This window comes from Ranitomeya variabilis, chromosome 1 (genome assembly GCF_051348905.1).
Source record: "Ranitomeya variabilis isolate aRanVar5 chromosome 1, aRanVar5.hap1, whole genome shotgun sequence".
NCBI lineage: Eukaryota > Metazoa > Chordata > Amphibia > Anura > Dendrobatidae > Ranitomeya > Ranitomeya variabilis.
The window spans coordinates 377,339,530-377,355,200 of record NC_135232.1 but is presented as its reverse complement, the minus strand read 5'-3'; the positions used below and the strand labels follow the sequence as shown (position 1 = coordinate 377,355,200).

The window sequence follows — 15,671 nt, the reverse complement described above, 5'->3', positions numbered from 1 at the left end:
ATTTGGGAAATAAGATCAGAATAAATATGAAAATGTTTGTTTTAGGCCACATTCACATTCATTAGTATCTGTAAGCCAAAACCAGGAGAGGGTGATAAATACAGAAGTGGTGACGTGTTTCTACTACACTTTTCCTCTGGCTGTTCCACTCCTGGTTTTGGCTTACAGATACTGATCACATACTGAACGTGTGAACGTGGCCTTAAAGGCAACCATGAATCAGGAATAGGCTCCATCATTGCAAATATCCATGTTTTGCTCTAATAATTATTAGCATTTCAGAGAAAGCATAATTTGAACAGCGAGAAGAGAAAAAGGTGTCTATGCGGACTGGTTACGGGGGAAGAGTTGCGTCGGGCTTTCCATGCTCGGCATTGCTTGACTGCCGAGTCTCTCCCTGTACCTACACACATTTATATTTGAAATGATGGAGCTTGTCTCTTGACTTGTGCTGCACGTAATCACTTTTACATGTACCGCAGTAACCATTTTCTTGTAATAATCCTTAGGCTATTTGACCATTCCATGGAAGGATTTAAGAATTGGGAGTTTATGACAACACATTGTTGGGGTGAAAAAGCTTCTGGAGATTGGATACTGGAGATCTATGATACCCCATCCCAACTGAGAAACTTCAAGACACCAGGTAAAGATCTTTAGGTGTAAAAACTAGCACTGCAGATACAAAAGAAACATAATATTTTACTATAAAATATCAGACTGACGCCATGCCATCTCAGCGTATGTCTAGAGGTTTGCCGCGTTTTATACAGTTTTATATTTAGCAATGCCTTGGTAATATGGCCTAGAATTTTACAGGTTAAGCTTTGGATTATTTTAGGTTGTTAGATTTGATTGTTGAGTCATTCCTGCTCACTTGCTCTTCACCTCCTTTATAGTGTGAGATATAGGCAGCAACCAAAGAAAAATCATCTCTCATTCAGTTTTCGTTCACAACATTGTACTACACAATAGTTAAACCATTTGACTACATCAGGATTTTTTTCTGTTTATGACACTAAGGCCTAATCATTGTATAATTAAAAATGATGCATATTTCTGATATATTGCATTTTTTCAGCGCCCTATTGTTTCCAAGATGTCTGCTTCTAGTCTGCGAGGCATAACACCTGTTCTGACTAACTTCCACGTCTGAATTGCTTTTATACATTTCATTTTTTCTCTTACTACATATACTCAGACTTTTGACTTTTACATCACCAAAATTAAATTATCCTTAAAAATTATTTCCTGTCCAATATTTATTATGTACAAAAACAAAACCAACTCTATTACATAGCCGGAACCAGTCTCTAACACTTATTGTAAGGCCACATTCACACGTTCAGTATTTGGTCAGTATTTTACGTCAGTATCTGTGATCCAAAACCAGGAGTGGGTGATAAATACAGAAGTGGTGCATGTGTTTCTATGATACTTTTCCTCTTAATTGTTCCACTCCTGGTTTTGGCTTACACATACTGATGTAAAATACTGTGCAGCCACACAGGGGCTCAACTTCCAAAGCAGATGGAATTGTGCATTTGAGGAGCTGTTTGACTACAAAGGGGCCATACATTGTTCCTGCACATAAGCCTCTTCTGTCTGTGTCCCATAGTGCTTAATGTACCTGTCATTAAAATAGTCTAACCACAGATTATAGTTAATAATTAAAATTTCCTATATGTCTATTTTACATTGCCATAATTTTTTAATACTTCCATTAATTTGTTGGGAACATTAGATTTTAAATTTTAACAGGAATTTTTAAAATGTAGAAAGACTTTCAGAATTTTTTTTGGTCTGGAGGTCGATTCCGTTATTTAATTTTTATGGGTTGCTTATATAACACTATCATATTCCATAGTGCTTAACACACATTATCATCACTGTCCCCATTGGGGCTCACAATCTAGATTCCCTATCAGTATGTCTTTGGAGTGTGGGAGGAAACCGGAGAACCAGGAGGAAATCTGCACAAAGACGGGGAGAACATACAAACTCCTTGCAGATGTTGTCCTTGGTGGGATTTCAACCCAGGACCCCAGTGCTGCAAAACAACAGTGCAAACCACTGAGCCGTGCCTTTAAGGGCCAATATATTAGAAGCACAAGACAAATCACCCCATTGTAAAAATTGCACTCCTTATAGCAATTAAAAATAATAATAATATGGAAATAACATGAAGTTACTTGAAATATGATGGAAAATAACTAATAAAGAGGCTCTGACAGTTGATACATGCAGCCTGATCAACAGACAGCATGAATCTGACACCGACTGTATTATCTCAGCCAGGTAAGCTTGAATCGCAGCGGTGTTTCAAAGAAAAACTTACTTTATGTAAAAGTCGTTGGGGACTGAGTCTCATTGGCAATTAGTCAGACAGGCAAGTGCCCGGAGGCTTCTCACTGCCCGTTGCACTGGATTGATAGGTCATTCCCTATGTGCGCATATAGGGGGAGACCTGTCACTCCAGGGCAGAAGGCGGGAACAACTGCGCAGCTCAGTTCCCAGCAGCTTTTATAGTGTTTTTCTCTGAAATGCCCCAGCGTCTCAGAGTTAAACATGCTTGGCTGAGATCATACAGTCAGTGCCTGCTGCATGCTGCCTGTGGATCTGACAGCATGTATCAGCTATCAGGTTCCCATTAATAGCTATTTTCCGTCAGTAATTTCATGTTATTTACATATGATGCACATACTTTATTCTGTAGCAGCCAAGCTCATCTAATCATGTAAATGGAAAGTCCTATTAAAATGTACAGTTTGGCATCAGAAAGTTCACAGATATTGTTCTAATAAATTTTGAAGATGAACTGTATTATAATATCTAATAGCAACCAAAATCCCATGTACATACTTAGAGACCAGGGTGGCAGAGAATATCTGTCTGCAAACCCAAATCAAAGATCAGCTCCAAACAGTATCAGGTAACAGCAGGAGGACAAAAAGGGCAAACTGATTATATCTAAAAGATATCATATCATTTTATTATATCATAGAAAAGGTAAAATGTCACAACAATATATAGAACACCAAAAAACAATGCAGACTGTTATGAACCCCACCCACACCTATCCCCACCCCACATATACACTTCAGTCCCTGGAAAAATAAATAAATAAAGGTCCAAAGACCGTAACTCAGGGAAAAGATAGTGCATCCAAACATGGACGTCAGGGAAGCAGCATGCCTGAACCAGATGATCGGGAATAAAGTTACACCCGTCTATCTAACATCTAAGGTGCAATAGTGCATGGCAAGAAATGCAGCGCTTACAGGCCATGTGACTAAGTTCATGGGGTTATTAGAAGGTCCTGCAGGGACCTGAGACACATTTCCTTGAGAAAGCGGCGTCTAGCTGCCGCGAAACGCGCGTCGGGACCCTCCATCCACCCCCCTCCTTGTTTCCACTCATCTGTTGGTAAGCACTGCATTTCTTGCCATGCACTATTGCACCTTAGATGTTAGATAGACGGGTGTAACTTTATTCTCGATCATCTGCTTCCCTGACGTCCATGTTTGGATCTTTGCATCTTTTTCCTGAGTTACGGTCTTTGGACCTTTATTTATTTTTCCAGGGACTGAAGTGTATATGTGGGGTGGGGATAGGTGTGGGTGGAGTTCATAACAGTCTGCATTGTTTTTTGGTGTTCTATATATTGTTGTGACATTTTACCTTTTCTATGATATAATAAAATGATATGATATCTTTTAGATATAATCAGTTTGCTCTTTTTGTCCTCCTGCTGTTATCTGTATTATAATATCCCTTGGGCCACGGCACATGTAGCCTCATTACATATTTCTGGTATACTTTATTGTTACATACACAAAGTCTAATTCAGCTGGGGCTGATAGTATCTGAAAATAAAATATTTTTACAACCATTTTTGTCTCCAGAGGAGAGGTTACATTTGTATATGTACTGTTTGGATAACATTTAGCTTGGTACAATCAGGTGCTATGAAGTTAGTATTATCTGTATAAGCTGCGGTATTTATTTGGCCGTCTCTACATCCTGTCCTCTGATCTCATCATGACTACATAAACCTCTGTTAATTGAAGTTGAAAAATCTACATATAATTGTAAGATATAGACAGGCATGTGTGTTTCCTACTATGTATTCCTCAGCATTGAAATTGCAACACCAAGAAGGATGAGTAATTGAGTTATGGATATCACAGGATCTATACACATTAATGATATGCAAATGATGAAAAAATGGAAACAGATTTTTCAAAACATTATGATTTATTCAGTAAGGAGTATGAGTGCCAAATGTAGAAAAACACGCACACTTTGGCTTCTATCAGTGAGGTTATTAATGGTTGTCTTGAGGAATACTCTGCTGAATGTTCATGGGCTCACAAATCATCAAAATCCATTGCTGACAATTGCTGACAAACAACATTCCAGATGTGCACAATGGGACACAAGTCTGGAATTACTGCAGGTCATGGTTGCATGTTTAGGTAATAGAGGATGCTCACAGCAGCAGGAGCAACTTACGGCCTTATGTGTCATGTTGATAACTGCAGTCATGACCAGATAAATTTAACACCAAGCTTTCGGTGTACCAAGAATGAAGATTAAAGGGGTTCAGTTAAAATAAAAAACTACAATATTCCTCACCTTTCCACAGAGACAATGATAATCCTTTTGTCCCATGATGGGTCTAGCTCTGCTACATCTAGATGGCAGGCTGCATGGTTGCATGAGGTGACCATGCAGCCATACCTTGTGCCAGAAAAGCAGCCATGGTTTCTTGTAAGCAGCTGCCTGTCACTCTGAAAATGAAAATGGTGGAGGACCACAAAACAGAAAGCTATAAGAAGATAATTGCCCTTTCTTCAGTTTGAATTGTAATTAAGAAATGGAAGTTAATAGTAACAGTGGAGATCAAGATAAGGTTTGGAAGACCAATCAAAGTTTCAGTGAGAGTTGCTTATAGGACTGCAAGAGAGGCAAATCAGAACCCACGCTTGACTGCAAAAAACCTTCAGAAAGATTTAGCAGAGTCTGGAGTTGTAGTACATTGTTCTACTGTTCAGAGATACCTGCACAAATATGGTGTTCATGGAAGAGTCATCAGAAGAAAACCTCTCCTACATCTTCACCATAAAATTTTGCATCACAAGTATGCAAAAGAACTAAAAACAACAAAGATGCATTTTGGAAACAAGTCCTGTGGACCGAATAAATTAAAATAGAACTCTTTTACCACTATGATCAAAGGTATGTGAGGAGAAAAAAGAGCACAGAATTTCAGGAAAAGACCATCTCACCTACCATTAAGCATGGGCGTGGATGAATCATGTTTTGGGGTTGTGTTGCAGCCAATGGCATGGGAGAACATTTCACGGGTAGAGGGAAGAATGGATTAACCCCTTCTTGACTACCTCAAAAGGTGCAAGCTGAAGGTTTTACAATGACCCTCACAGTCCCCTGATCTGAATATCATTGATAATCTGTGGCTAGACCTCAAAATAGCAGTGTATGCAAGATGACCCAAGAATCTCACAGAAGTGGAAGAATTTTCCAAGGAAGAATGGATGAAAATCCCTCAAACAAGAATTGAAAGATTCATGGCTGGCTGCAAAAGGCGTTTACAAGCTGTGATACTTTCAAAAGGGGGTGCTACTATGTACTAACCATGCAAGGTGCTCAAACTTTTGCATCAACCCACTTTTCTTTTTACAATTTTTAAAATGTAAAAAATGAATATATATATGCCTAAAATACAAAGGAAATGTGTCATCTTTAACTTTAGGTCTCTTAGAGATCACTTCATCTTCAACTTGCTTAACTGTTCACAATAACACTAATTTTGACCATGTGTGCCCAAATTTTTACATGCTACTGTATGCACATTAGTGTAGAATGTAATGTCATGTTCAACATGTTAGACATGTCTGAGCTCAATTTCTTCTCTTGCTATGCATGCTGAGGGTCAGCGGATCCACCTCACCAGGTGAACCTAAGTCTCAGGTCCGGGTGGGCACATGGGCATCGGGCATTAGTACAGCAGGCAGGAAGGCACATGTTGAGGAAGAACCGTCACCTCCTGGAGACCACAGGGACAGAGAGGATGCAGGCAAGTCAGAAGTAGCAATCACGTAAGACAGAGGAATCTCAAGCATAGCAAAGGAACAAAGGTTCAATATGATCAGTGTCCAACAACAGCACAGTAGCTTCCTGAAACCAAGGGGCGAATCCAGGGAAAGTAATGCAGAGGATCGACCAACAAGGAAGAGACAATTCAGGGTTGGAAAGGTCTGGCGAAGTGAATCCAGTAGGAGCTGAAGGTGGCGCACACCAAACAAACTGAACACATAAGTATTAATCCTAAGACACAGGTGTGTCTTAGATAGCCATAAATAGACCTTGGCAGAGGGCATCACCTATCCACACCAGGCAATTCGCAAACTCAATGTGGAGCACAATAGAAGGCAGTGAACCCAGGAGAAAGAAGTGGAGCCTGGGATACCTGGGACAGCTGTGTAATAATGAGTTTTAGGGGAATAGTGTATATATTTCTACCATGCGTCATCATCAAAAAAGTTAAATAAATTAGATACAAGTTAATTTATACATCTTATATGTGCAACTTCTCTGTATAGACAATATGTATTGAAGCAGATATAGCCAACAACACAAAAAGTAGTTCTTGATATCTTCAGTTCTCTTGGATCTTCAACTTTTGATTTAAAATACCAATCAAAATTTAACAATTTGAGAGTCTCAAGCTGGAATCAATCACACATTCAATTTTTTTGTAAAAGTGTATTGAGTTATGCCATGGTCACACTATCAGTATTTCAACAGTATTTTCCCTCAATATCTGTAAGTATCTGTAAGCCAAAACCAGGAGTAGGTCATAAATGCAAAATTGGTGCACGTGTTTCTATTGCTACGTTCACATTTGCGTTGTGCGCCGCAGCGTCGGCGACGCAACGCACAACGCAGGAACAACGCATGCACAACGCTGCGTTTTGCGACGCATGCGTCCTTTTTTTGCTTGATTTTGGACGCACAAAAAATGCAACTTGCTGCGTCCTCTGCGCCATGACGCGTGCGCCGCAGTGACGCATGCGTCGCAAAACGCAAGTGCAACGCATGTCCATGCGCCCCCATGTTAAATATAGGGGCGCATGATGCATGCGGCGACGCTGCGGCGCCCGACGCTGCGGCGCAGAACGCTAATGTGAACGTAGCCTATTATACTTTTTCTCTGATTGTTCTTCAGCTGATTTTGGCTTACACATACGGATGTGAAATACTGACCAAATATTGATAGTGTGACCATGGCCTAAAAGGCAGGAATAGATTCAACCGCAAAAAGACTCATGGCTTCTCTCTCTTTTGTTTTTCACCATGTGAAAAGAAAACTCTGTCACAAAAACTGCATGTAACAATTCGGAGAGATGGCGTATAATTGTAAATTTACTTAACACATAATCTGAGGAGCTGAATGTTATTGACTATGCAACAAAACACTTCAGAAAGATTTAGTAAATTTATCAGTACGACAATCATTATTGAGACTATCGCGATTCACATTATATTCATAAGAATATATAAAAGCACAATAGAAATAGAATGAAGCAACTCCCAATGTAAAAACAACAGACTCCCAAAATAAGACCCTGTATCTCAAAGAGCCAAAGTTTGTGATCCAAGTTTACCTTTGAGTGAAAGTTCGGAACCACATTAAGCCGAAAAGCGTGAAAGTGACATAACGTGTAAAGTAATAAGAAATCGTAATAAAACTTTCAAACATTTACAGTAAATATTTCATTTTGAGATTTGACATACCGTAATTATAATAACAAAATAAACAGACCTTCGATTGTCACTTTATTATTACTCAGTATGAAGAAACTTATACACAGACTTCTGAGGTCACCATGAGAACTGGTAAAGAAGGAGCAAAGAAGTTGGAAAGAGATAATTGAATCTCTTTTAAGAGTCAATCAAGGGTAGCATTTATTATCTTGCAAGTATACTTTTAATGACATTATAACTTCACACTTGACTTTAGAAAGAACATTTCACCTCCACTTGGAAAGCTATTTTCTTTAGGCAAAATCTTTTTTTTCTTCATAGATTAGATTAAAGTTAGTGCCGATCCTTATTAATCTAATACAATTAACTTGTAAACTCATTGTAGAACTGGAGTTTCTTTCTTTGCAAATTATTCATTTTGACATTTTAATTTCTCTTTTAATTAAACCACTTGCTACTGGAAGGTTGGTTTCCGGCTTATCCTGTAGGAAATGTGCTAGTGGTGACCTCCAAGCCTCACTCCATGAAGTAACCTCTACCCTCATTACTGTAGGGTTATACATATTCTAGCATCAACTGTATGCTAATGCTGTAACTGTATGAGGAAAACAAGAAATTATTATTATTATCCAATAGATGGCCCCTAGCTGAAATGAAAAAGCATGAATATTATGTATCATTTGGCCTTTACCTGCCCATGTCTGTAGAGATGAGGTTAAAATATCAGCAAAGCCAAGTGTATCCTTGGCGCCCTTATTAGCAAAGAGTTTTTGGAAGCATTTTATTTAACCCTTTAGAGACAAAGCCTGCTTGGGGTAATTGATTTTGTTTTCATATTTCAGCACGAATGTACAAAAAAAAACACACGCAAATTTATATTTCCATGTCTACTTTTTTTTCACTGCAACAAAGTAAAAAATATATATTTTTAAATATTTAACATAGCTGACAATTTTATCTGCAAATTTAGAAGTTATTTTAAGTAAATTTTTATTCAGACCCCCCTTAAATTACCCAATTTTGAAAACTATGCCTCTCAATGTATTAAAAAGTATTTTGGCCCGCCATTTTATTTATTTATTTATTTTTTAGTAATTAATATAAAATTGGTCCAAAGATGTCATTTTGATATTTTTTGTCACAATTATTTCATTATTGGACATTTTTCATGCAAGACACATGCATATGAGACTACATACCCCAACATTGATAGCGCTTTTTCTCCTGTGCCCAGAAATGCCCCAGTTTAGGCCATCATCATCTAGTTCAACAATGGTTCGCAAACGATAAGGAGCACCGTATGGCTTCTTAGGCCATCAATTTACCTGGAAGGATTTATAGGCTCTCTTCACTTCTGCAAAGAATAAGAGCACGCAGAATAATGTACTGCTCAACAAGGGGACCCCAGATTTAAAAAAATGCACACTTTACAGAGCTAATTTGTGGGTGATATGAGTCTTTTGTGGCCACATTTTACTAAAGGATTTAAATCAAAATTAATGTGAAAAAAATGTATTTTGTTCTCCACATAAAGTTTTATTTTTTGACACATTCTTCATACATAAGTGAGGAAATGGACCCCAACATTTACAGCGCTACTTCTCATGTCCTCAAAAATATCCCCATTTATTCCCTAATCTGTAGCTTGAGCAAACAGTGGGGCTCAAAAGGAAAGGAGACTTATGTGGCTTTTTAGGCCATAAATTCAGCTTGAATAATTTTATCTAGCAAAGGAATGAAACACACCCAGAAGTAACCCCATTTTAATATTTATACCCCTGAAGGAATTCATCTATGGGTTCATTGTCAATTTGAAAAGCAGTTTCAATATCAGGAAATAATGGAATTACTCTGATCCTAGCAGCGTAACTTTTTTAAAAACATTTTTAAAGGGAGTGGTTGCACAACATAGCCCGAGCAATCAATATAAGAGAGACAGATGTGCCAAGTGATGCTGGCCCACCATAATAGGTCCTTAGCTGGCAAGGTACGCAGTATCCCCTGTTTGTGTGGACAGTATTATCAGGTATAACAGGTTTTACAACGACCCAAATGAAACTATAAGTAGGCCCATTCTGTGAAGGCCAGGAACTGGCAAATGAAAAACTCCAAGTAACTCTCCACTTACCTGCAGTCATGTTTCCTTCCATATGTTCCAAGTTATTACCTACATATAGTCAGTATTTCACCAAGAAGAAGTTGGTAATGGAAGCATGCAGAAGTTATTTGTTGCCTCTATGCGCTCATTCACACAAACGTTTTTTCAGTCCAAGTTCTGTAAAGAAAAATACAGAACTCACTTTTACATGTTATTCAATTTTTCACAGACCAATTCTGCTTGTGAAATAAGTGCAGCCCGCACTAGTTTCTTCCATGAATGGAATGAAACTCATCCATCCAAGTCTATGGGTACACACAAAAAATGGAGGCCATACATATAGCGTCGAATTTTTACAGATACATTGCAATTCTTTAACATTGGAAGCTGTAAATGGTCTTGTGAATTATTTATAGAAAACACATTGCATGAGGATTATATGTAGACTACATACCGATCACAGGTGAGAAAAAAATCGTCCAAGGTTTCTGGATGAAACTAAAGGCCCCGTCTCACTTAGCGACGCTAAAGCGATCCCGACAACGATACGACCTGTCAGGGATCGTTGCTGCGTCGCTATGTGGTCGCTGGTGAGATGTCAAACAGTGAGATCTTCCAACGATCGCTGCTGCGATCTCACTGTTTGACATCTCACCAGCGACCTGTAGCGACCTGTACAACGATGTCACATGGGAGCTATTATGACGATTCAGTGTCTGAGTCGTCAACGAGGTCGCTGGATCGGTGTCAAACACAGCGATGTGTGCTACCCAGCGGGACCTCAACGATCAAAAAAAGGTCCAGGCCATTCCGACACGACCAGCGATCTCACAGCAGGGGCCTGGTCGCTGCTACGTGTCACACATAGCGAGATCGCTACTGAGGTCGCTGTTGCGTCACAAAACTTGTGACTCAGCAGCGATCTCGCTAGCGATCTCGCTTAGTGAGACGGGGGCTTAACAATTTTTCAGACAGCCTTGTGAACCTACCCATAAATGAGCATAGGTTTGTATGCCAGATATATAAACAGAATGATAGGATCTATTGCTCAATTCCTTTTTTTTCGGAGAGATACCATTTAATCTTGAACTATTTAACCATTTTTTATTAGTTTGGGCTAGAATGTGGTTGGAAACAGAGTTGCATTATATTGAAGTAGGATAGAATTAGATTGTATAGATTACTGGAAAAAAATCTAAAATTAAAATTGGGGAAACAACTTTAAATAAGAAACTAAAAATAGGGGATGTTTAAGGGGCGGATTATCTGAATTTTGTTGATCAAGTACTTATATTTCATTCTCATCGGGTAGTTTCCAAAGGTAACTTAGGTTTTTCAAGTATATTTTGCAGAAAAACCTATTGTAATGATTAATTTTGTACATTTACAACCAAACTGTATGTCTCGTGAATCAGATATGTTGTAGCTGCAGCTACGCCCTGGGTTACTTGTTTGGTCATATAGAATGGTGCACCGAACACTTCTGGATACTACAGCTCACCTTGTTGTTATTTTCTTATATACGCTCCTTGTACAGAGTGAAGTTGGTTAGGTTGTGTGACTTCTTTTTTTTTCTTGTACTTACAATTATATTTGTTAATAGCAAGCCAATGTGTTGTTTGTATCTCCAAGGAAAATTGAAGGAATGGTCTTTGGTATTATACGGTACCTCTATTCAGCCATATTCCCCTAGAAATGATCTTCCTAAAGTGGAGAGGGTACGCTCCAGCCCTGTTGAGGAGCCATCAGAGGAGTACAATATTGATGACTACACAGGTGAGGCATAGCTTTGATGGACACATCTGCTTCATTGATGATTACTTATAATTTGCATGGGTCCCCTTGTATTTATGATTCCGTCACACAATAAGCCATTGATAAGTTACTAATTTGAAGACTCTATATACATGAAGCGATATTGAAAATGTCATAGTTTCGCAACTCCTTTAGTTTTCTACACTGCCATTACTTGTGATGCCATTGGCACCATTACATTAGGGCATTGCTGTCAACTTTTTAAAATGCTCCCAGGCTGAATTGAATTTGTAGTCTTGTTAGATGTTTTGTATGACACATATAAATAACTATATAAACTTTATCTTACTCTAGGCCCATGCGATGCTGAATGTAGTGAAGTGGGCTGTGATGGTCCAGGACCTCATCATTGCACTGACTGTCTCCACTATTATTATAAGGCAAAAAACAACACAAGGTACACCGATTACATCTAGATTAGAACTATGCAATTCTTTTTTATAAAATAAACTAAAATGACTAAGGTCAGATGATCCTGCGACTGTTAACATTAAAGTTCTTATTCAAGACCGTTTTCTATAAAAACTGTACAAAACTTCAAACCCAAACCACCACCAACTGTCTGCATTGGCAACATTTTTGTCACTACCTGTTGGTAATACAACATGTTAGGAAATTTGCCAAGATATAGAACAAATGAAGAGAACATGGATGGTCAGATATAACTTGCTTTTTCAAATCCCTAAGATTTAACTTCCCTTTTAAGTTACACCTCTCCCCATAAAAAAGCAAAATATACTTTTCTCATCACCTTTGTTCACTTTCCTCACCTTGTTTTATTGTCTACCCTTTATCAATGTAGCATATTAAGAGGATATAACTAGTTATTCTGCACAGTCTTAAGCAAAATTCGATAATTAGGGGAGGTTGGCCTATGTGTCAGTTATATTAAAGGGAAACCTGTCAGTGGCATTATATAGGACCAAGCAGAGGAAGTATTGTGTAGGTTACTGTTAAATAATTAAAATGGTGGCTGTATTATCCATATCCATTGGTTCATTGCAGAGAAACATTCACTTTTATCCATATGTAAATTTCACTGCAAGTGCACTGGGCATTACATGTGCACTTGCAGGCCATAACTGCTTTTCAGTTCTCCCTACCTGGCAGTGGCCCCAGTTGCTTGACTGACAATGGAAACATAGGCTGTTGTCTGTGATGTTATCTATAGACTAGAGCCTCTCTCTCCAGTCAAGCAGGTGGGGTCAGTGCTAGGCTGGGAGAACTGTAGAACAGCTATGGACTGCAAGTACATTTACAACACCAAGTGCACTTGCAGTGCAAACTACATATGGATAAAAATATAGATTTCTCTACAATAAATTAACAGATCGGGACAATATACTTTTTTAGTTTAATTTTTGAATAGTGACCTATGCATCACAACCTATTATTGTCCTCATAAGCACTACTGACAGGTTCTCCTGAAGGGTATTGCTCTCGTTTACTTTCAAAGCACCCTATTACCTGCTGTGGTTGGTATTATATGCCATTAAGTATTAGTATTTTTTTTTAAGTTGCTACTGTTCCATAAATGTTTGATAGGAACAGATCTAAAAAAAGAAGGAAAAAAAATTAGAGGTAAAGAAGGAGCGCGTCTAAAGCCACTCATATAGCTACAAGTATCTGAAAAATTAATTATCACAAAATTCTTTGAAAAGAATTGACAATGACTGTGTGCTCCAAATTACAGCTAGAAACAACTGAGGCCAGAATTCCTCCATAATGAATGCAGTAGAAAATGTTACTTCATGTATTAGTGTGAACATATGTAATTCATGGGCCTTCAAAGGCTGAACAAATAAAAGCCAAGACTTATTCTAGATCATTAAGTAAAGTATGATATTGTGCTTTAGCCATATAAAAGCATGTTTTCTCCAGCAAGTCAATGCATAATGTAAGGCATGAAACTAATAGAGCTTTTAATGGATCCCTCTTGTCTCTCAAGTTCACCGGTGATATTTGCCTGGAGATTAGCAAACTTCCAATTCAGAGACATTTTCTTGTCAGCTTTAAATCCTGTAATAATTGCCATGTATAATGGTGGCCTTCAAGCATTTACTCATTTCTGTTTGCTTACAGGATTTGTGTATCGGAATGCCCCCCAGGGCACTATTTTGCCGAAAAGAAGAGGTGTAAGAAATGTTTCCCAAACTGTGATACATGTGTCGGAAGTCGTAGCGACCAGTGCACAGCATGTAAACCGGGCTACTACTTAAATGAAGAGACCAACAGCTGCATCAGCAACTGCCCAGATGGCTTCTACTTGAATGAAAGTATGTTCTCCTCTCATCACTACCGGTCGGTTTTTACAGAGAAGGAATTTACCACTTTCACATTTTTGGTTTCACTACTTCATTAACACAAAAAGAGATGTCTTTAGATTCGCGTCTGTGAACAGTATTTATGTACCTGGCTAGGGGAGTGTCTTGACCATGGCGGATGTCACCCATGTGCTCACTGACCCGTTTTCTGAATTCCCTCCTGGTTTTGCCTACATTAATAATGGGATAAGAGCATCTTTCCTTTGCCTGTTTTTTATGACATTCCTGGTCCTACTATACTACCTTTATCGATACTCGCCTTGCCACTGGGGTTCCTGTATATGTGAATCCTTTATTACATATATTTTTTTTCTAAATTTTCTGTGTTCATATCAAATGCATATTTCATATACCCACCTTTACATTGCCCTGTAGGGATCTTAGAATTATGCATTACTTGTGTCATTAATTAAAGTTTCAATTCATCAGTTTATTTGCCCCACATTGCTTTAAACATTTTGTCCTTTTCCCCTTCCTCGAAATAAGAATGAATCAGTATAATTTTCTTTATGAACCAGCCCTCTTTGTGCGCCCCAACATTGAGATACATACCCTGGATCCGCATCATGGAGATAGCGTTGCCTCATATGTTGATGCGCGTCAGCTTTGTGGCACGCAGACATGTCTTCCAGATATGCGGAATATGGCTGCGGCTCATCTGCGGTGCGTTCTGGAATGGAACGCACTGCTCTTTCAGCTATGCACACATGAGGCTTTACGGGTGTGCAGTATTGTCAGCACCGGTGAGGGTACTACTGGCTATCTCTAGGGGATTGGCAAAGGCAGGCGCATACGCAATATAGGGGCATGTGCAATATATATATATATGTAGACAGGTCTGGCACATTCAATACCCATTATCACACTTAGGGTCTATCAATCATTTCTGTGGGAGTGTCTAAAGAGTAAAGGTGGACTATTTAAACATTTTCCTTTAGTCAGCCATATCATATTGGGCATCCTGCTGCCATGACTTTATATCGCCCTCCTGATTAACTATTTGGTGAAACGTGGCACCGAGGCAGTTTCTAAGGATATGCTCTGATCAGTATTTATCTTTTTTCTTGCCCTACTCTGCCCTGTTTTTGTACTATCTGATTATATTTGTCTCTCATTTTAACCCTTTACTTGTACTATCTGGTTATATTTATCCTTTTGTACTGTGAACCTCAGTGTGCATGGTGTTATATAACATACATTCTTTACTGATCTAAGCTGTCAGGGTTACTTTGGGCACATTAGGGGCAGCCGTCGAGCCCCGGGGGCAGCATTATCACTACATATTAGGGTGCCAACCTCCGAGGCTAGGCAGGATCAGGTATTAAGGACAGAAGTCAGGGATACCTAGCCCTACGTTTCTGCCTGTATTTATACACATTTTGGGTAGTCCAATGGTTTAAATGCATACCTAATAAAATACGTTTTTATAGGGGGTTTCTTTATGTTACCCTGTACCTATTAACCCCTGAGTCAATTTTATTTTTTGTAGAATAGCTATTTACATGAAAACAACACGTCCTTGTATTTTTTTTTCTTAATTGAATATATTTCCAATTGGATTTCAACAAAAATATTGCAATTTTTTAGCCTCTGTATTAGGCCGGGATCACACATATGCGAGATACGGCCGAGTCTCGCAGGTG

General features: G+C 38.7%; 1 protein-coding gene across 3 annotated transcripts in view; it reads left to right on the top strand.

Annotated features, from left to right (window-relative positions):
- PCSK5 (proprotein convertase subtilisin/kexin type 5) overlaps positions 1-15,671 on the top strand; it is a 738,778-nt gene that overhangs the window by 477,320 nt on the left and 245,787 nt on the right. For all 3 annotated transcript variants that reach the window (XM_077249026.1, XM_077249027.1, XM_077249028.1), the window contains exons 13-16: positions 510-646; positions 11,522-11,665; positions 11,999-12,101; positions 13,787-13,980. In XM_077249026.1, coding sequence (XP_077105141.1) covers positions 510-646; positions 11,522-11,665; positions 11,999-12,101; positions 13,787-13,980 — 578 coding nt within the window. The remainder of the gene's footprint in view (positions 1-509; positions 647-11,521; positions 11,666-11,998; positions 12,102-13,786; positions 13,981-15,671) is intronic.